Raw genomic sequence first — 20,618 nt, forward strand, 5'->3', positions numbered from 1 at the left:
CATGACTCCTTCAGTTTTTCTTGTTTTTAAACTAAATCTGACTTTGTGACATTCACATATTTCAACATAGAGGGAACAAAAGTTTGACCATCTAAAACTAAAGCAAACATATTTTTAATTCTACACTAATTAAAAATAAGCAGGAAACATTGTGTCACAAGTTACTGGTTGCCAGGGGGATTAAACCCTTCTTTAATATGCTGGAAAAACCTAACAGGGTAATTATTGGTGAAGTAGGTTGAGTAGTGGAACCATGCCATCCCTCCTGTTGAAGTGAGTATTAACAGCTGCCTTCCATAGTTTCCTAAGATTTTTTTTTAAACTGGATGCTCATAAATTTGGAAGTGCAGCATCATGTACCCACTGTGATGCAAAGCTTTTAGCTCCTAGCCAGTAGGCGATACAACATTAGCTATAATACCTGTTCCAGGCTATTTTTTCAAAGTAGAGTTTGGTTTATAATAACTCTGAAAAAAAAAAGGACCCATCCAGAGGAGAGGCAGGGAATGACTTCGCTGTAGTATTTTGCTTCTTTGTGAGTCAGAAGTCCATCTTGTCTTTCAAGTAAGGTGGGAGATGGAAGTTGATGCTTCAGCTCTAAAAATCTCACTCGTAACCCTGGAAACCAAGTCACCTCCCTTGTTTTGCAAATATTAAGCAACCAACATGTAGCAAACCACACTTTTTAAGTAGGGAACTACATTCCCAATGAGGCTTGTCAGGGTTTTCCATGTGGAAATGGTAAGATCTTGAAACTGCTCCAAGTAAGAACGTACTTGGTCTTGCTGTTCCTCCCACCTTAAACTGTCTCTGCACTTACCAAGAATAATATTATGGGACATAGACAATTTTTCTAGAAGAGTGGTCATCAAGATGCCAGGGCTACATACAAAATACCTCTTGTGCCCCGAGTTAAGGTAGGGATAGGGAGGAGTGAAGACAGGATAAGAGAATCATTTGATCACCATAGTAAGAAGTGTTGCATGGAACTTGAAAACTGACATTTTCTATGGAATAACTGATGCCTTTTACCTGCCAAAGGAGGAAACTTGTATAATCTAGTCATGTTTTCACTACACTTTGGACTCTTATTTACATTACCAGTGTAGAATAACTTGTACTTAAATGCCAGTTGCTGGAATTTTCAGTCGTGCTCTGTAGCATGTACTCTGCTTACTCTGCACCTTGATGTTAAACATCTAACAATTGCTTATCTTCTGTCTGGATTGGTGATCCTAACATCATTCTGTCTTACAGGCAGAGTGTGATTTGAAGCTGTGCTAATTAGGATCTACAGTGTCTATAGCCTTATCCATTAAACCTGCCACACATTGTTAACCCTGTAGTACGGATGGAATCTAAACAACGCTTGAGTAAAGTGGCACCATGCTGAACTTGCAGAAAAATGAGAATTTAGCATGCTTGTCATGTGCTTGTGTGAGAACCGTCTATGTTTATCTAACGCTTGTGTGTTCTTGTCTGCTTTGTTTTTTTCCTGCCTTCCTGGCTGGCATCTGTTAGCTTTCTCCAAGCCCAACTCCTGCTACTCAGAGTCCCAAGAAACCTCCAACAAAGGACCCATTAGCGGATCTTAACATCAAGGATTTCTTGTAAACAATAAGGTATTCTGTGACTGCCTGCTTAAGCATGTCACACTGTGGTACATGTCTGGCACACAGATGTTGTTTAGGCCAGTAGGTTGAATATGACTGATAAAATAGCAGCTGCAGAGATAGATAGAAACATGCACTGATAATGAAAACTAAAATCTCTGTCCACACTCTTAATTTTGGCCTGAAAGCTTGACTTTTAACTACATTTTTGCCAAAAGTGACTGCCAGGAAACATTATCTTCAACTTGTAACTTCCATTTTTACCTTGCTTCTATTAAATCTAAGGATTCAGGTTTGGGTTTTTTCCTAAATTAATACTGAAATATATAGAATTATAACAGGGTACAAATTCTGAGGGGGGAAATGGTGTTGAAGAGGCATATTTCAGTCTTGTAGGTGTTGAAACAGATTTTGTATAACAGGTGTAAAGGTTTCAAAACAGGAAAAACTAACTAACTTCCGTGTTCTGGTCATGAAGGGAAGGTTATTTGCATATTTTAACTGCTGCCAGCTAATGTTTTCCCCTGCCATACAATTTTTCAAGGCATTGCTTTTATGAATGCTAAGGCATGAGGTCCTGAGCAGGGCTGTATAGAACAACGGTGGGGAAGAACAGAGGAGTAAATGTAAAGAGAAAATGGAGGAGAAGCAAAAAAACAGTACTGCAGAATGGAAGGGAAAAAATACCAAAATATTACTGTGGGGGTTTTGGAGAAGGATGTTAAATGTCAAATTGAATTGAACACTTATGCCAATTAAAAAATAATAATGCAGAAGTAAGGCAGGCATTTTATAATTAAGACTAGAATAATTCGCCAGGTGAGTGGAGGACAACCATTATATAACTTTAAAGCCTTCTTCATGAGTCACTTTTCTTTCTTCCTAGAGCTTAATTCTAAACCTCCTCTGCACTGGAGTTGGCAGCAGTGGATGGAATTAGCCTGGTCTTAGCAGGCATCACCCAGTCCCACTTCACCTTTCTTCAAATTCCAGCCACAGGAAGGTGTACATGGCACTTGGTGGAGATGGCCAGGAGTGGGGATGCACCTTCATTCCTGGGACTCACTGCTTCCAACTAGTATTTATAGCAGAGAGATAACTAATATATATAGTAGAGAGATTCATAACTGTCTGTGGGAAGACTCTGCTTCATTAAAAACTGATAGCAAATCCTTGAAGGTGTGAAGAGATGAGCAGATTTGGTGTTCTTTTCTAGCATGTGCTTTACTAACTCAGTACTCCAGTTTTCATCTAATACTTTTCTATATTCACAGCTGCAGTTTTTCTGACTGGATGCTAAAAACGTGAGTTTGGAGTCTACAAATGGATGCTCAGAGTTTCAAAGTGAGCCACCAGTACCAAACCTAGCGCTTACTCAGACTTTCTCTTCCTCCTGAAACGTGTAGCACAGCTGTGAAAGTGAACATTAGGAATGTGTACTACCTTAGCTGTTATCCCTACTCTCTCTTGGAATTTGTGTACTTGGGTTATTTGTGTTTTACAATTTAAACAATGGATGTATGTTTCTGATGCCTTCTAGTGCTTTTCTGAACCTATCCCATGGGGGCAGATTATGCAGCTGTTATTTGGTGAGCCATTTGGAGCTATGTCTGTGGTTTTTGAAGGTTTCAATGTATATAACTTTTTGAGGACACCTAAAATTTCCCTAGGACTCAATTTCTCCTTTATCTGTTATAAAGCATAGTGTGATAATACCAGATAGTAAAGAAAATACTTAAGAAATTGTGCAGGATACTTTTTTTTCCCCCAGTCACAGGAATCTCAATTGTGGTGAAAAAAATGTTTTATTTTTGTGGCACTGTATATGTTAAGATAATTTAAAGTAATATAAAGGAAAACTTCCATAACAAATACTTTTTCAATGATTTATCAAGAATGAAAAATCATGTCTGAAAAGTACCATATTTATTGCTGTTTTATTTTTAAATCTGTTTTAATTATTTGAGTTTTTGCATTTAAAATTGACATACTCATCAGTTCTTGCTAAATGCACTGAAAATAAGTAAAGGGTCAGTTTCTCTCCATGTAGTTGGGAAAAAGCAACCATAGTTGTACTGGCATTAAGGGATTTCAAATACGAGAGCACTTTTTGGTATATCTGTAGTCAAAACATTACAAGTGATGTTACTCATCTCTGTTCAGTTCTTATGTACATCTCTTAATTTAGTGCTTACCTGTGTATGCCTTAGGCTAGTGTTTTCTCCATTGCCCCGAATGCGCTGTGAGTAGCTTTTGTACTATTGGTGATTAGATTTAATTCTGATCCAGAGATCCATGCCCTTTACTGTACATACTGTGTTTCTTTAATTTTTGTTTGTTCTCATACTGTTTCTGCTGATGGCTTGGTGTAAGATCTTGACTCTTCAATGAGGTCACTGTTGATCAGTGTTACAAGTGGCTTGGCAGTTCTCTGTAAAAGCATATTGGGTTGGAAAGATATTCACCTAAAGTCTTTCAAATGAACTATTTAATCAATGTATGGTACCATTAAAAGTGGTTGTATCTGAATTTGCTGTGGGGATAACACTGTAATGGGAAAGTTCTATAAAAAGCTGATTTCAAAATGGCTTTTCTTTGTATTTCAGTTAAAAAAAAAATCCCAAACAGGAAAAAAAAAAAAGAAAACAAAAAACCCCAGTGCATGTGTGCCCTCTGAGATGCAATAAACACCTTGATCAAAGTAAATATCTTGTTGCCAGTTTCATAATCATTGAGATGTTGAGCACAACAATGTACTTTGAAAGGGGAAAAATGTGTATAGGTCCTGACACTGATTGCTGAGGCTGCTGCATATGGTAATGACTTTTATAGAATCATAGAATCATTTTGGTTGGAAAAGATGTCTGAGATCACGGAGTCCATCTGTTAATCTAACACTGTCAAGTCCACCACTCAACCATGTTCCTAAGTGGCACATCTGCACATCTTTTAAATACCTCCAGGGATGGTGACTCCACCACTTCCCTGGGCAGCGTGTTCCAATGACTGACCACCCCTTCCATGAAGAAATTTTTACTAATATCCAATCTAAACCTCCCTTGCTACAACTTGAGACCATTTCCCCTGGTCCTGTCTCTTGTTACCTGGGAGAAGAGGCTGACTCCCACCTGGCTCAAACCTTATTTCAGGTAGTCGTATAGAGCAATAAGATCTAAGCCTCCAGGCTGAACACCCCCAGCTCCTTCAGCCACTCATCATAAGACTTGTACTCCGGACCCTTCACCAGCTTCATTGCCCTTCTTTGGATGTGCTCCAGCACCTCAATGTCCTTCTTATAGTTAGGGGCCCAGAACTGGACACAGCACTCAAGGTGCACCCTCATCAGTGCCAAGTTCAGGAGGACAATCTCTGCCCTGGTCCTGCTGGCTAGACTGTTTGTGATACAAGCCAGGATGCCATTGGCCTTTTTGACCACCTGGGCACACTGCTGGCTCATCTTCAGCTGCTGTTGACCAACACTCTCAGGTCCTTTTCTGCTGGGCAGCTTTTCAGGCAGTTTTCTCCAAGCCTGTAGCACTGCACAGGGTTGTTGTGACCCCAGTGCAGCACCTGGCACTTGGCCTTATTGAACCTCAAACCTTTGACTTTGGCCTGTCCATCTAGCCTGTCCTAATCCCTCTGCCTTTCTACCCTCCAACAGATTGATACTCCTGCTCAACTTGGTGTCATCTGCAAAATTACTGAGGGAGCACTTGATCCCCTTGTCCAGATAATTGATAAAGATTAAACAGGACTGACCCTAATACTGAGCCCTGAGGAGCGCTACTTGTGACCAGCTACCAGTTGGATGTGGCACCATTCACCACTACTCTTGGAGATCTCATTGCAGTTACAACTTCCTTGTGTAGGGAAGTGGAGGGACAGGCACTGATCTCTTCTCTGTGGTGACCAGTGACAGGACCCGAGGGAATGTCCTGAAATTGTGTCGGGAGGTTTAGGTTGGGTATTAGCAAAACGTTTTTCACCCAGCCAGTGGTTAGGTGCTGGAACAGGTTCCCCAGGGCAGTGGTCACAGCACCAAGCCTGACAAGAGTTCAAGAAGTTCTTGGACAATACTCTGAGGCACATGGTGTGACTCTTGGGGATGGTCCTGTGCAGGGCCAGGAGTTGGACTCAATGATCCTTGTGGGTCCCTTCCAATTGGCATAGTCTGTGATTCTGTGACTCCAAGGGTGGACCACAGGGGTTGCTTCTTGTCCTCTGCAGCATGAGCACAGCTCTGCTTCAGGGCTCCACTGGGCCCTTGAGGCTCACTTCTTGCCTGCTGCCTTTGCACCTCCCAGACACCACTCATGTCCTGGCTTGCTCTAGCTCCCTTTCCCATCATTGGCCAAGAAGCACAGTGCAGCAGTGTTTAGAGGGCAAAAAGTAGGATTGGCATAGGTAAGTGTAGTGCTTTGGAAAATACCACATACCACTTCCTCTTCCTCTTCGTCTTTTGTGAGCGATTAGTCCTTGTAGGACATTTCCAGAAGAATGTGTAACGGGAAGTTAGAACTCATTTTGCTAGGAAGTCTTTTTGCCTAGGTGATGGCTCTTTCTCAAAGGCAGTTTCAGTGCTTTCCCCCCCTCTGCCCCCTGCATAGCAAGAAAAGTTCTCAGCTTGGTTCTCTGGTATGCACAGAGATAACATGTTTGCAGACATGTACAAGGCCTCCTTGGGCCAGAGAGAGTGCAGGAGAAGAGAGAAAAGATACAAAAAGCCTTGGAGGAAGAGGGGCTTTGCCTTTTGCCCCTGGGGCCCAATGTGTGCACCATTATAAAAAAGTGGTCCTTGCATCCGAAATAAACCTTTTTTTTAAATCTTCCGCTGCCTCGGCATTTTTGGGAAGAACACCAGTGTATGTTCACCTTACAGTCCCAGTCCTCATTCTTCAAATTCTCATTCTTCAGATAATGGGGACCAGTATATGAGTATTTCATCCTAAGATGTGACACTGATGACAGTCCTTTCTTCTCACAGGCTGCTTTCCCGTTCCTGGAAGTTGGTGATCTTTAAGCAGTACAGGAGAGATCCATACAAAGCCAGACTGAGCACAAAGCCACCAGTAAAAGGGGGAGTGGGAGAGAAGAATTCTTTAGTTTAACCTTTAATGAAGCCTCAGGAGGCTTCATGAAAGCTCTTCATTTCCTTAAACTAGAGTAATATTGAAACAGTGGAAGTTCATAATACTGGTCCTGATTTCTTTCCTATGAGGTATCATTCAACAGCTAATTGTGAGCCAGCATAACTATAATCCTACAGGAATTGCTTGTGCTATAGTTTGTCTTATGACAGGATGGAAGGAGGAGAAACCCTTTCATGTAGTTAAGTGCAATAAAGTTGTTCTGGTATAAGATGACTAACTAAAGACCTCCTTGATTTAGTAACTAAATGATGTGATGAAGCAGTACTGAATGCCAAGGGCTGCTTCAAAGTACTTCGTAGACAAGAAAATACTGAAATGACTTGATCATGCTCTGGTAAGATTTGAACCTTGAATTGGATTTGAAAGACATTTCAAAGTTGTGCAACTAGTAGAGGAATTCCACTGTCTAAGAGGTTTTTTTGGTTATTCATTTGTGTTTTTACTTGCTAGTACATTGGTATTCTGAATCTACTAAATTTGATCTTGGAAAGGTTGATTTTATACCTCAGCTTTTTGATGAGTGCTCTGTTGTGTTAGGGTTTTCTGTCTTAGAAATTGGTAAAGCTCAGCAAATTTCTGTGTTTTCTCACTATTTGAGCATGAAGACCTGGAAAAGGTCAGTTCCTGCGCCCCCAGAAAGGCTCACCATGGTTTTGTCCACCCTGCCTATGTGCTATGTTTGCCAAATGCAAGGAACACTTGATTTCTTACCAATGTGTTATGCATGTCTTCTCAAAGTGAGGACAGCATTTTCAGAGGAGCATCATAACCAAACAGGTAAATATATTTATACCAGTTCAGTAGTGTCTCATTTAAATTAGAGATGATGAACTACTATTCACTGAATTGCAAATGAGTGTTTGTGATGTCACATGTTTCAAAGGGCCAAACCTCAGAATGAGGGCATTCTCCTGGCCAGGTACATGCCCCTGCTATACAGTAACCAACTTTCTGCATCAGCTTCTTCCATGTCAGCAACCTTTGGTCCTCATTTTTCTTAGTCTTCTGTAGATCTCATGGCCAACAGCTTTGTGTGTGTGTGTGTATGTTTGTCATTCGGTATCCTGTGAAGAAATAGAAGCCTGGACAGAAAGGAAACTTGGTGGAAGAACATCTGTAAGCTTGATCACTGTGGGAAGTAGAACCAGTGTATTTTCTCAGTATGCTGAGTAAGGCTAAACAAAAGTCACTTGCTCTCCTTGGCACAAAGGAATTATAAAATCTGGCTTGTGAGGAAAACACGTGGTCATCTCCTGGCCTGTAGACAAGAACATGTTCTTGTTTTATCATCTGAGTTTCATCATCCAGACATGAATGCATCTGTGTCCTGCTATGACTAACTACTTTTCAATACAAGCTATAGGGAAGAGTGGGTGGGGAGTAGAGCTCTCATCTGTGGAAGAATGTCTCCTTCCCCTGCATTTTCACGAAGGGAGGACAGATTTCAGACAGCTGGTACGTCCCTTACCCAAGTGCTTGCTGTCTTGTGTGCTGGCTTCTTTAGAAGCTGGCACCTCTGCCCACATGAGACTTTTATAGCTCCCCCTTAAGCCATGAGTGCCCTAGGGAGTTGTAAATACCTGGAGAACATGAAATCATTTTACTGCAGAGGTTTGAACAAAAACCCCAACTCATTCTGCGGAACTGACTCGGTTTTTTGACTGTTTGAAGTTAGCATTGCCTCCTACTCCTCTGTTGGTTTGTCATTTATTTTAATTGGCTTTATTTGAAATGTTTAGCTGTAAATGTGCTATAGCTTGAGTTGAGGGCTTCTGGACTGATACTGTTGTTTCCTCAGGTGAAACTGTTGTTTCCTCTATGGTGAAAACTAAATTTTTGTTGTTTCCTAAGATCCTGGGAACCACTTAGCATTTCAAGCTGGTTACACAATCGGGCTGCTACCCAAACTTTCATTCTTAGGGTTTAGTAAGGCAGCTGCAAAGGTTAGAGACTTGCCTTAAAAATCAAGCAGGAAAGTCAAGAGCAAAACCTATGTTTTGGGGGGGGGGGAGAGGGTAGAAAAGGAAGATTTGCTTTGTAAATGTGTTTGAGACTTTGGTATTATGAGATACTGCTTAGTGGTGGGAGACAACATCTAGTTCATGATTTGTCCAGTAGCTACAGCTGACATTGTTTTGTCTTTCTGCTATGAGTCTTTGCTCCTGCCCCTTCCTCCCCATCTCTCACCCCAGAATAAGAGCTGCATGCTCAGGCATCTAACTCTGCATGGGGGGAGAAAAAAGACCGCCAATGATTCTTAACGCCTAGACAAGCCAACTGAAACTTGCTGTGGTACAAGTAGTGGCAGTGACACAAAGATAATAGGCTGAGTTAGTGATTCAGATCTTCTGGAACATGAAATATATCAGAAATGGTATTAAAAGAGAAAAAATTTTTTTCCATATATTATATATTGCTGGTGCTGTGAGCAGTGTGGGAAGTGGCAGACGCTGAGTGGTAATGAGGGGGTGAAATAAGAATCTCAGAGATGGGATTACAGAAGGAGAGAGGCTATACATATTTTAAAGCAGACATCACTTCTGTTTTTTCTGTTCCAGATCTCGGATCCTAAACCTTCACCACCTCTTCCCTTTCCCTTAATTAAACTCTGCAAATTATGCGGGTAGCAAAGGCCCAAAGCTTGTTCCATTGCCCAAGACATCTCTGCATGCAATTAAAGGTGTAAGAATAGTTGCCTTTGGGAGTTAGCAAAGGTGATAGACCAGAAGCAGAAACTGAAGCAGGTCAAGAAACCTGTATATGGGTGTGACATCCACTATGAGGACTAAGGAGAGCAAGTCTCTTCTCTGATAATGTAGAGGAACCTGTGAAAGGTCTGGTGAATGTCTACCCTACACAGCACTGTAAAACACCTACATCCAAATGTTCATGATTGAACATAGTGAAGTTTTAGCCATATTTTTTTGAACACAGCTTATTATGGTGGAAGAGATTTCTCAGTTTACATACTATCATAAAAACCTCAAGTAGCCATCTTTTTTAAGGGTCTTGCCAAAGCACTCTCCCAGCCTGTTGGAAGCAGAGATTTCATAACACTAAGCACACCAGCAGGTGCTTTGAAGGCACATGCTGCAAAAACTGAATCAATCTTTGAGAGTTAAACTGGTAGCTGGAGACAGGTTAGTTGTTATCAATAATAACTATGCAGGGACTGGTCGGATCTTGGTCACACAGGGTAGGAGGGATCCTCCCAGGACCTCTTAAGAACATTGCCTTCCCATAGTCTGTACTTTTGCCTACCAGGCCTGGAAAGAGGTTGACTGTGTGGGAGGGGGGATAGTATTTCACTAAGGAGGGGAAAGAGATGTGGGCCAGAATGGAAGCACTAGGGAAGGGTGTGAGGGATAGATGGTGTGTTCTTGTTCTTTGGGCTGCGGGTTGTCTGTAATTGAGGGAGGGAGAGGGCAGTGGAACATTGCAGGTACAAAGTGACCCCAGGGATGGGGTAGCCTTATGCTCTCAGCTTGTTAGCTGCTACAGGCCTGCGGTGCAGGTATTAAGTGTCAGCACACACATTTTGTACAGGAGCAGGCAGACACTAAGCTTTGAAAGAAACAGCATTTCATACTCTGAGTGTGTCTGTGTATGAATAAAAGGAAGTTTTTACTCAGATACAAGGATAGGACAAGTTAAATTCTGAACTTAATTATAAGATTATGCTTTATGTGTCTATGATGTGTCTGTAATTACCTCCTGTCAGTCTTCGGTGATCAACCAAGAGAGGTTTTAATGATTCTTCCTTACCGGAATAATCCCACACCGGTTCCAGCCAATTCATTTTGAAAAAATCAAAGAGGAGAATAGTTCACTTCTCTTCTGAAATATGGAAAAACTAAGTTTAGCAGACTAACAAAGTAAGAAAGGGGGAAAAAATAATAACACTGAAACCAGTACACTGTATAAACAAGTTCTGGCTTAGGTATTAGAGCATCTTTGAATCTCCATTTGTACAAACTATCTTCTATTGTTCACAGGGCTGAAGCCATTTTGAGATTTTGGTCCTTCCACATTTATAGGAGAACTAAATTTTAGGATCTACTTCTGTGAACATGCCTTTGGGATAGAGCACACCATTCCCTTTGTGCTTGGAAAAAGAGGTTTCCAGCAGTGTAGAGAAATCACCACTTCCCAGCTCACTTCTACCTCATCATGGCAGTACCTAGCATCTGTCTAGCATCCCTGCTGCTCAGGCGACAGAGCACAGACACACCAGCCTTTCTCAGCCCCACTCTTTGCAGAATGTGAGCTGTCCTGAATTAAAATATATATTTAAATATACAAATAAATGTGTATAATTAAATACATAAACAAATACATAAAACAAGTTTTCATGGAGCTAGTGACTTTCCTTGCTGTCTGGGTACCGTGCCACCAGCATTGAAGTTTGCTTTGTGAACCTTTGCAGCAGTGTGCCTGAAACACTTTCCTGTCAATCTATAGTGAGCTGTCATTTCAGAAATGGTATTGATGGAAATCCAGCTCCTTACCTCATTATATTTTCTTCAAGATTTGGTTGTGTAGAATTTGCTTATAGGACCTTTGGCTCCAAGGCAAATCATGCTGGAAATTTGCTTCTCTCTCAAAATATTTGACCACCTGTGATGGCTATAGAATGGCTGAAATGTTTTAGTCTTTAAGGCATGGTCAAGGCCCAGACAGGGAGAGAGGCAAGGCAGCATTCAATATACTGTAGTTAATTTTCAGTTGACATAAAAGGTCCATTAACTGCGGTTGCATACACATTACCCAGCAGTATATCTGGGTTTATGATGGGCTGTTTTTAAGCATCTTCCTAAACTTATGTGAAACTAAATTAGGGTAGTTATTTCGGTAATTCTTTTTTTTTTCTCTTTTGAACTTTATATTTTAAAATCCAAGATCTGCAGATGAAAACACCTTATTACCATAGTCCTTGTAAAGACAAGAGAGACAATTCGCATTTATGAACAGAAACCATACAAAAATGCTTTTCTTTTCCAAATTAACATAAAAAAATTACATAGTGACAGTAAGCAGATTTTTCTGTTTAAATGCTGAGCTATTTTTAGGATTGTAAGTAGTAATTTTGAAACTAACATGTGTGTATGTCTGTAGCTCTCCACACACTGTTTAGTCTGAGATACTGCTAAACAAACCTATTTCTCATGAGCAGCTCTTTAACCGTGTTACTGGAGGACAGCTAATACTTGTTTCCATGTATCCTGAAGCTTACCTGGTTTCTCCAGTGTTTTCAGTTATCTCAAAAAGGTGCATCTTGTGGTTCCTAAGTGAAGATTTGTTTTCTGAAGGTTTTTAAACATAGCTTGATGGATTACGTTTTTTATTATTACTAACATGTAATATTAGGTTGGATGTATATGTCTTGCACATATGTAATCAGTGCAAATAAATGTAATTGGAAAAATGTTACACTGTTCTATCCACCCAAAATATAGTATTTTGTATCCAGGATTGATTTCCCTAGGATTTCAGGATCCTGGAAAGCATTTAGTGTAATAAAGTAGCTTATGTGTCTATTAAAATGTTTTGTTTCTTTAGACATTTGGCTTCATGACTGATCATCAAGATTGACTCTGATCCTACTCTGTCATTTAGCCTGGCATGTGGAATTTTCAGACAGCTTTTTTTTTTTTTCCGAACAGATGTTGAAGGCTGGATTTAGGTGGTTTGTTCTTTTGACAGCTTTTAGAAATACCTCAAAGAATTTGCAAACATATCACTAACAACCCCCATCACTCTTTGGATGAGGAATATGCACTGAGAAATGGGCAAATCATCTATATTTCATTCGAATGCATATTTTAGAGAAACAGAAAACTGCAAGAGTTGCAAGCCCTGGAAGCTGCAGTGACACCTATGCCAGGCTGTATCCCACAGACAATTGTCATTAGCAGGAAAATCCCCCATCTCAAACCCACAATGTTGTCTTTGCTGTACCCCTTTGAGGCTAACATACACATAGGCCTCGCATACATTTTAAGTAAAATCCTTTACACAAATGTAGTATTGCAAGTGATTGGTCTCGAAATCTTAAAATTAAGTAGCTCGTCTCATGTATGAACTATTTACCATCCAGATCAGCACAGTTTGCTTGAAGAGCCTGTTATGGATGTGCTTGTCTCATTTAATGACCTTTAAAATAGCTGGCAGGCTTAGAGAATATTATTTTTCTAGTAGCAGAGTTCAGCTTGCCAGCCAGGCTTTGCCATTTGAGACTGAACTTATAGTGGCTGGAAGTATTAACTGGTAAGTCCAGTATTTTGATACATCTGTTAGAGATAGAGGTGCAACTGAAATAATTTTCCCCTGGCCAAATCAAAGAGCTAAGCTGATTCAATCTATGCTTTCCTGAGACAGACTCTAGTGTGAAATACAATACCCTTCTTTTGGCCAAAGCATTTTATTGCCAATATAACTATGCATACTGTTTCACTTAAAATTTGGCTTTCTGCTGCAGATAAACAAGACTAACATAGCCTTTCTGCACTCCACTGCAAAGGCAATGCATTCAGAGCATGTGAAGTTTCCACTTTAAGACTGCTGGGCAGGATGATAAGATAGAAATCATATGTATCTACTCTATTTCCCTGCTTTAAAACCAAAATTGCGTAATACTAAACAGATTTTTCTTGAAGACCAACATCAAACCACAGCCTTTCCAAACACCACTGCAGAACATCACCACCTTCACCCTGAGAGAGCTGCTGGGTTTTTTTGTTCTATTACCTGATCCCTCCTTGCTGCACATTGAGCTGTTAGTTCTTCTGTCTCTTTGTTCTTTGCAGCAGCAATGATGGTGTTTGGACAGTTATCATGGTCATTCTTTTGGCTTATGCCCTCTGCCTTCAAACTTTCCTTGCAGCCAAGTTTTCTAGATATTTATTCGATCTTGATCTTCTCCACACTGTCTTCAGCTGGTCCCCACCTCCCGTGAAGTGCAGCATCCAAAGTGGGACACAGCAGCAGAACGAAAGCACGCCTGTGCTATGTAACAGAAACACCATGTAAACACAAGTATGTAACAGAAGCACCATGTCCTGTGAGCCAGGACATGGAGCCTGTGAGCCAGGCTCTGTTATGGATCCAAGTGTTTCAACTGCACTTTTCCCAGCAGGATTACATTGTTCAGGCATGGGCAGCCTATGCTCCTCTATGCTCTTAAAGGCCCTCATGAAGAGCTGTGGTTTAAGCGATTGCCCTTCAGCATATGTTTGTTCATAGTGTGAAGCCATTTGGTAGAAAAAAACCAACAAAACCCCCAAACAAACAAACAGATAGACAGGAATAAAAATCTTGAAGTAATTTTAAAAAGGAAGAAATCTGACTGTTTAAATAATTTCAGTATAGAGCATTACTGTGGGGCTCTTTGTCACATTAATAAGACTCAGTACACTGCTAAATATTTTCAGAAAAGGAAGAAATCTGGGGAGGAAGAGGGAGGCTGTGGGCTGAATGTCTCTCCGTGTCCTGCTTTTCAACTGCTTATGTTTCTGTGTGCATGGGGAATTGTCCTGGGAGAATTCATCATACTGCAAAGACATCAAGGCAAAGCAGCTCTGGAGGAGATGGGACTATCCATCCTGCGTCAGACCTTTGAATGCAGGATCCTCACAGCCTGTTTCTCCCACATGTGGCTTGTTCAGGAGCCTGGCAGGACAAGCAGAAACAAGAAGTAGCTGCAGGTCTCTGCAGGGTGATGGGAGAGGTGAGGGAGGAGACAGTGCAGTGTGTGGGCACAAGATCAGGGTCTCACACACTGTAACAATATCATTAGCTCCTCTTCAGACACTGAGTTCCAATTACAACTATACTCCTATGCACATATTGTTTCTCTGGATTGCAAGCTTGATGTTGCCCCTGCCACAAAAGCATATGGAGCTGTGCATTTTGTGAGATGCCCAGCTGTGCAAGTGGGGGTCAGCGGCAAGGTCCTCACTTGCAGGGTGATGAATGTGCCCATCTGGGGTATCTCCAAATAAGTATAATGATGCAAGTAGCCAGAAATAGCAGAAGGAAGAGTTTTAGGTGCCTCTCAGATCCAGAGCGCATGTTTGTTTTCCTTGATAGTTGCACCACATCCATGGCGTGTGAATGTGGCACAGCTGGCAAGGAAAAGAAACCTGTGCAAGGAAAAGAACAATGCCATGAATATGGGGAAGGAGCAATGGTGAGAGGCAGGACACAGGTCTGAACTGCTCTGCTCTCATGGAAAATTTTGTGGATGTTAATGGCCATAATATCTGGATTGTAGTTTTTCTTCCAAAAAAAAATGTTATCAGTAGAAGGTTGATCATCATCACCATCACTACTGCCTTTGGATTACTGCAGGCCAGGTAACACTACCTGCTGAAATCCTACTACTGTCATTGGTGGACCTGCCTAAAAAGCCTTCTGCTAAGAGGAGAATGGCATTGGCATCTTACTAAAATAAAAACAAAACAAAGCAAAGCAAATTCTTTCCATGCGCCTAGTCAAAAAGTAGTAGAAAAAATCATGTCAAATCTTTTTAAGAATCGTTGTGAGTCTTGCAGTAATTTTAGCAATTATCTGCTTCACAGGCAATCTTGTTTCCTACCAGTTTTGTATCTCTGAAATGTATCTTTATCATGTCTTTATCAGGAGCTGGATCCACAGTGAGGTTGCCAGACAAGCCTAAAAATTTACAAAAAGTTTCTTTTTAAATGAGGAGAAGAGAGCTGGCTTCTGGATCTACAAATGTGACTCTCTCTGTGTCTAAAAACACTTACCTGGAAGCTTAGTCTTTGCCAAATTAAAAAAGAAAACTGCATTGTGGCCTTGAAAAGTAGGTGGCTGTGCCCTTCTGTCCCAGGACCATGTAGTTTTGGCTCTGTATGCAGGCTCTGACTGCTGTGGCAAGAGATGAGCACACAAGGGCCAGCATGGGTTCGGCAAAAAGGCTTTGATTACAGCCCTGGCTCCACCTTTTAAAAAGGGATAGAATAGGGATATAAAGAAGCATGACATTTCCTGAGTTTTTTCCAATATTTATAGTGTTTTAAATTTATGCTGTTTAATCGCATTGGGGGTGAAGCGTGGGCAGACAAGGCAAGGGAATTGTACATACTGGAATATGAAGACTTTACCCTTTCTGTAGAGTTGTGATGTTCTCTTTTGCAAATGGTATGTAAAGAAATGCTGCAGATAAGACCTATGGGAAACATCTATATCTTTTCTTTTCCAGGCTTTGTGCTTGGATTAGCACTAGATCGCTGTGCTGCTGCAACGAGACATTGCCTTAGCAGCAGGCTTAAATAACAGGTGTAATAAACCTCACCCACAGCCAGCTTCTGAGAAAGTTTCCACCAGATTTCTCCAGGTGTTGAACAGCTGTGGATCCCACACAGGTGAATCTCAGCTAGGAGTTGTTCACTTTTTCCTTGAAACTGCTATTCCAGTGGATCTTGCAATGGGAGTCATTTACAGCCCAGTTACTCTAACTTTATTAATAGCATCAAATCATTGCTATTTTTGCAGCCATTTAAATCAGTGAAATTAACAGTTTCCCCTGAAGAGTAGAATGTGTCAAGGAGATTAAACCCTGTGCTTGCTGCTGGGGTCCAGAGCCTGTGACCTCTCCCTCAGTCAGCATCTGTGGCAGGAGGAGCTGTGAGGGCAACCCAGAGCTATTTTGTAAGGATGTCACAAGATTTTTCCTTGAGCTGGCAGCCTGTGTTTACATTGACTCAGAGCTTATGAAAGCATCTCCCAAGGCTAGCTCCAGATTTGTTGTGTTGTTTTAGAGCTATGAATACTGGTTTGCTTTCAGTGATTTTGCCTTCCATTTTCTGTTTGCAGCTGTTACCTTAATAGCACTTTGAAGGGCTTCTCTTAAACAGCAACCCAAGTTCCCTATTGTATATCAGTGGTAGGGCATTATTTTACTTAATTTAATTTAGATGGTTGTTGTTAAAGTAGAAAATGAGGTGAAACTCCAAAATGGGAACAATTAAGAAAATTAAGAAGTGGAATTAGCATAAGGAGAACCCAAGACAGGCGGGAAAGAATGAGGTGAGGTTGCAAACAGTGCATTAAAAATGGTTGTACAGAGACAGAAAATAGACTTGCTCCAAAGGGCAGGACTCCAAGGAAGTGTGGGCATAGTAGGACTGAGAAGATGCTCTGGCCAATCAAGGCACCGAATAAGAGACTGGAGCAAGGGGAGCTGAGGTGAGACCTGCAGGAAGCCCCCCCACTGGTGCAGCTCCTGCCTGGGTTCCTGGCTGCCACTGTCCTGCTCAATCAAGGAGCTTCTTTTGCCAGAGAGAGTTTGGGATGGGATGGAAGGGTGTGATGTGTGTAGTGGGAGAGGCACATCATGAGATTCGCAGAACAAGGGATGTCTGAGCCTGCACATCAGTGATGATGATATTGAGAGGAGGGGATCTGTGCTCATTCCAGCTGAGTTTCCTCCAAGGTCTCTGCAGTGGAGCAGGGCACAGATTCTCCAGTTGCCTCCGTCCCTCAGCTGTGTGCATGCCTGATGTAAAGTGGTTTGAAGACTAAGGAAAATAGTCTGAAGCAACACCCAGAAGTGAATAGGGAATCAATGGAGGTTGTTGCTTGTAGGACCAAGGTACACGTTTCCCAGCCATCCCTGTGAAGAGCAGCAGCATCAAGTCCATAAATTAATGAAGCAGGGATAGCCAGATTTTATTCCACCATCGTCTAGTTCAGAAGTGGTCTGTATGCAAATTTTCTAATACGAAAAAGAAAATCAAGAGCAGGTGCTTCATTAACCTGATGATAAATTAGCAGAGTATTGGTTGGGGGCAGAGCTGATATGAAATAATGAAATACAATTAGTGGCAGCTGGTTTTGTTGGGTTTTTTTTAAAGCATGTGAACCCTGTTTTCACACAGATGCCTGATTTTATTTAGTCCTAACTGGTAAGGAAAATCAATTTCAAGAAGTGAAGGATGCAAGCACAGTTGAATAAACAGGATTATTGAATCACAGATCACTATTGTAACAGGTTAATTTACAAGAAAGTATCAAATCTAAAGTGAACACTGACAAAAGTACTTTCCATTTTGACTATTGGCTTCCTTTTTATTTCTTTCTTTCAGAAAGAAATTCACATATCATAAATGCTTTGTGTCTAGTGCCCTATAACAAGTAAATACATACACAATGGGTCAAATTTCCCTTCAAGGCTGAGCATTGTAAATGAGAGGAAAATGTGATGCAGAGTTTGATTACTAGAGCTTATTGTTTCAACTCACTGTTATTAAAAATGGCATCATACATCCTCCATGTAGACACAGGGAAAAATGTATAAAACCTACAATGAGAGTGGCCATGTCCTTGGAAGCCTGTGTTGATGTCCACCATTTAAGAAGACCAGATCTGAGCCCAAACTCATCAAAGAGTTTGGTAGCACAATAAGTCCTGTTGCTGTGGGGAGATGATGGGAGAGGCAACCAGCAGCTGTTTTTTCTTTCACCATGTAACTCACCACAACTCTGGAATGCATCAGTGTCCCGCACAGACAACCATGACAGAAAAACCCATATGCCACACGTAGCTATGAAGTCTGCATTGCCTTTATGCATAAACTTTTTTCCCAATTTCCCTGTTGGTGCTTTTTTTCCTTTTTACCCCCTTTGTAATCCCTTTGGGGTAATTTAGGATTCCTTTTTTGTGTGTGTATTTTGGGCAGGGGAAGTCCCTGCTGGCATTCGAGGCCATGTTGAATCGCACTGCTGAATGGGTTGGCTCACTCCTATACAAGAGCCAAAAATATTTAGCTGATGAATCATTCAAGAAAAGGCAAAGGAATGTAAAATGTAAAAACCAGTGTTGCTTTTCCCAGTAGGAAAAAATAGAAATTTTGTTTCTTCCATTCAGTAGGGCACTATGCTTTTTTTTGCTGTTGAACATAGGCTTCATCTTTGCCTTCTCTTGTCCTCTTCTCCTCCCGGCTTCAAAATGTCTGCAGAGAGATACAGCCATAAAGGGTCCTTTACCATGTGCTGTCCCCTGGCTGCTTTTGTCTTTGATTAAGCAAAGCTACAACCAGCATCTCATCCATAAAGTTGGAAATTAAACTGGAGGGGAGGAGTGGTAGAGTGCTGCAACTGCAGCCAAAGGGCAGCTGAGCAATTTGTCTGAAAAACAGCCCAGTTTGTTTTCATCCAATGTTTTCAAATTCTTTGACATGGAAAAGAAGTAGAGCCCTAGCAACTATAATAAGTGTGATGCATACATAATTACCAAGAGGCACAATCTTTGTAAAATATTTGTGTGGCTTTTCCAGTATATCTGATCTTTTTTCTTAGCAATAACAGCTGAAGGATTAGCCATTATCAAAGTCTAGAGACATATTTGAAGCAGGAGGAATGAACAATTCATCAAGAATACCCACATGATAAACAGCATAAGGTGCCAGTTCTTGGGTGGATTTGAGTGTATGTTATCTGATGAACCCCTTTGGAGCATTTGTTAAAGACAATGGGAAATGGAAGTATGACTGGAAAACACCTGCACAAGGATCTGGGCTGTATGGGAACATTTTAGGGCTGAATAGACATTTGGATAGGATTCCAGTTCAAGCCCCCAAGGGCCCATGAGTGTGTGAGATCCATAACCCATGTTAGAGCATATCTTCCATCAAAGAAACCACATCCGTGCCAGTGGCTTGGGAATGGCCTGTAGAGGAACACAGCTGTCACCTCTGGGTCTCTGTGTTCCCTGGGTAGAGGCTGAGAAACATTTCTCAGGCACCAAGACATTCCCCCAGATGGTGGCTAAAGTAGACTCCAGCAATGGAAAGATTTAGATCTGTTACCAGCCCCAAATGGACTTTGGTCCAGGTGACAAAGCTTTCAATCCTATTTATTTCCCTATAGCACTTAACTTGTCCCCCATGTAAGAGCTAGTGGGTAAGCCCTTGCCAGACCCTTGGCAAATATTGCTTGTGTTAGACACACTATTAATCATGTCTGTAATAATTTCTTAACTTTCCATTAAATATTTCCAGCAGCTCTTATCCTTGCCAAAAAATCTCTCCTTTTACTCTCAGAGATAAAATCAGCACCAGTTTCAAGGGTACAGACTTGAAATAATTCTAAGAACTAAGATTACAGTATTTTCCACACTTCTACTTTGGCCTAGTTCAACAGCTCTCTGAGGTAGAAAGGATAACTATAGCAAATAGCAGAAACAAAACTAATTACTTATTTTAGAATTAATAAGTTGTGGCATAGACTATGAGTCATTTCCTTACTGAACTAATTTTGTTTTTACTCATCAAATTTGCTCATGGAGTAATTATCCTCAAGACAGGGAGGTTTTTTCCCAGAACAAATTTAAAGAGACATTAGCATCTTCTAAGGTCACGTCCCAGATGATTCACTGATAACACATTACAGGCATTTACAGAATGAAGTTTGTGTAATACAACCATAGCTAACAAACTGTATCATGACAGAGGAAAAGAAAAACAACAGAACATATTTATTGGCATAGTAAGTGCATCATATAATATCTTAACATAGTAAACATTTGCATTTATTTTCTCAAATGAATTGTCATCTTGTGCAGCTAAAAATATTATGAAGTTTTCTGTCAGTGTTTAAAAAGTTAAGAACATTAAAGAAACATCAAAGCTACCTCTGGACATTTTTGACCTAGATATTCTGACACTTAGAGCAAAAGGCTGGTGCAAAGGGGACCCAAATATACTTCTAAATCCTTTGAGATTAGAGTGAAATTTTAAGCTTTCAATTTAATAATATTCTTTATTTTTCCCCCAGTCATTCTGTAATCCAGTAATTTGTAGATGGAAGTATCTCCAATATTCTGTGCTTTAAAA

General features: G+C 40.9%; 1 protein-coding gene across 4 annotated transcripts in view; it reads left to right on the forward strand.

Annotated features, from left to right (window-relative positions):
- SNAP91 (synaptosome associated protein 91) overlaps window positions 1-4,319 on the forward strand; it is a 68,840-nt gene extending 64,521 nt beyond the window's left edge. For all 4 annotated transcript variants that reach the window (XM_018078164.3, XM_018078167.3, XM_018078168.3 and 1 more), the window contains 2 exons: window positions 1,522-1,622; window positions 2,888-4,319. In XM_018078164.3, coding sequence (XP_017933653.2) covers window positions 1,522-1,614 — 93 coding nt within the window. In that variant the 3' untranslated portion in view covers window positions 1,615-1,622; window positions 2,888-4,319. The remainder of the gene's footprint in view (window positions 1-1,521; window positions 1,623-2,887) is intronic.
- The last annotated feature ends 16,299 nt before the right edge of the window (window positions 4,320-20,618 follow it).

This window comes from Manacus vitellinus, unplaced genomic scaffold (assembly GCF_001715985.3).
Source record: "Manacus vitellinus isolate BGI_N305 unplaced genomic scaffold, ASM171598v3 scaffold_4_pilon, whole genome shotgun sequence".
NCBI classification, from domain to species: Eukaryota; Metazoa; Chordata; class Aves; order Passeriformes; family Pipridae; genus Manacus; species Manacus vitellinus.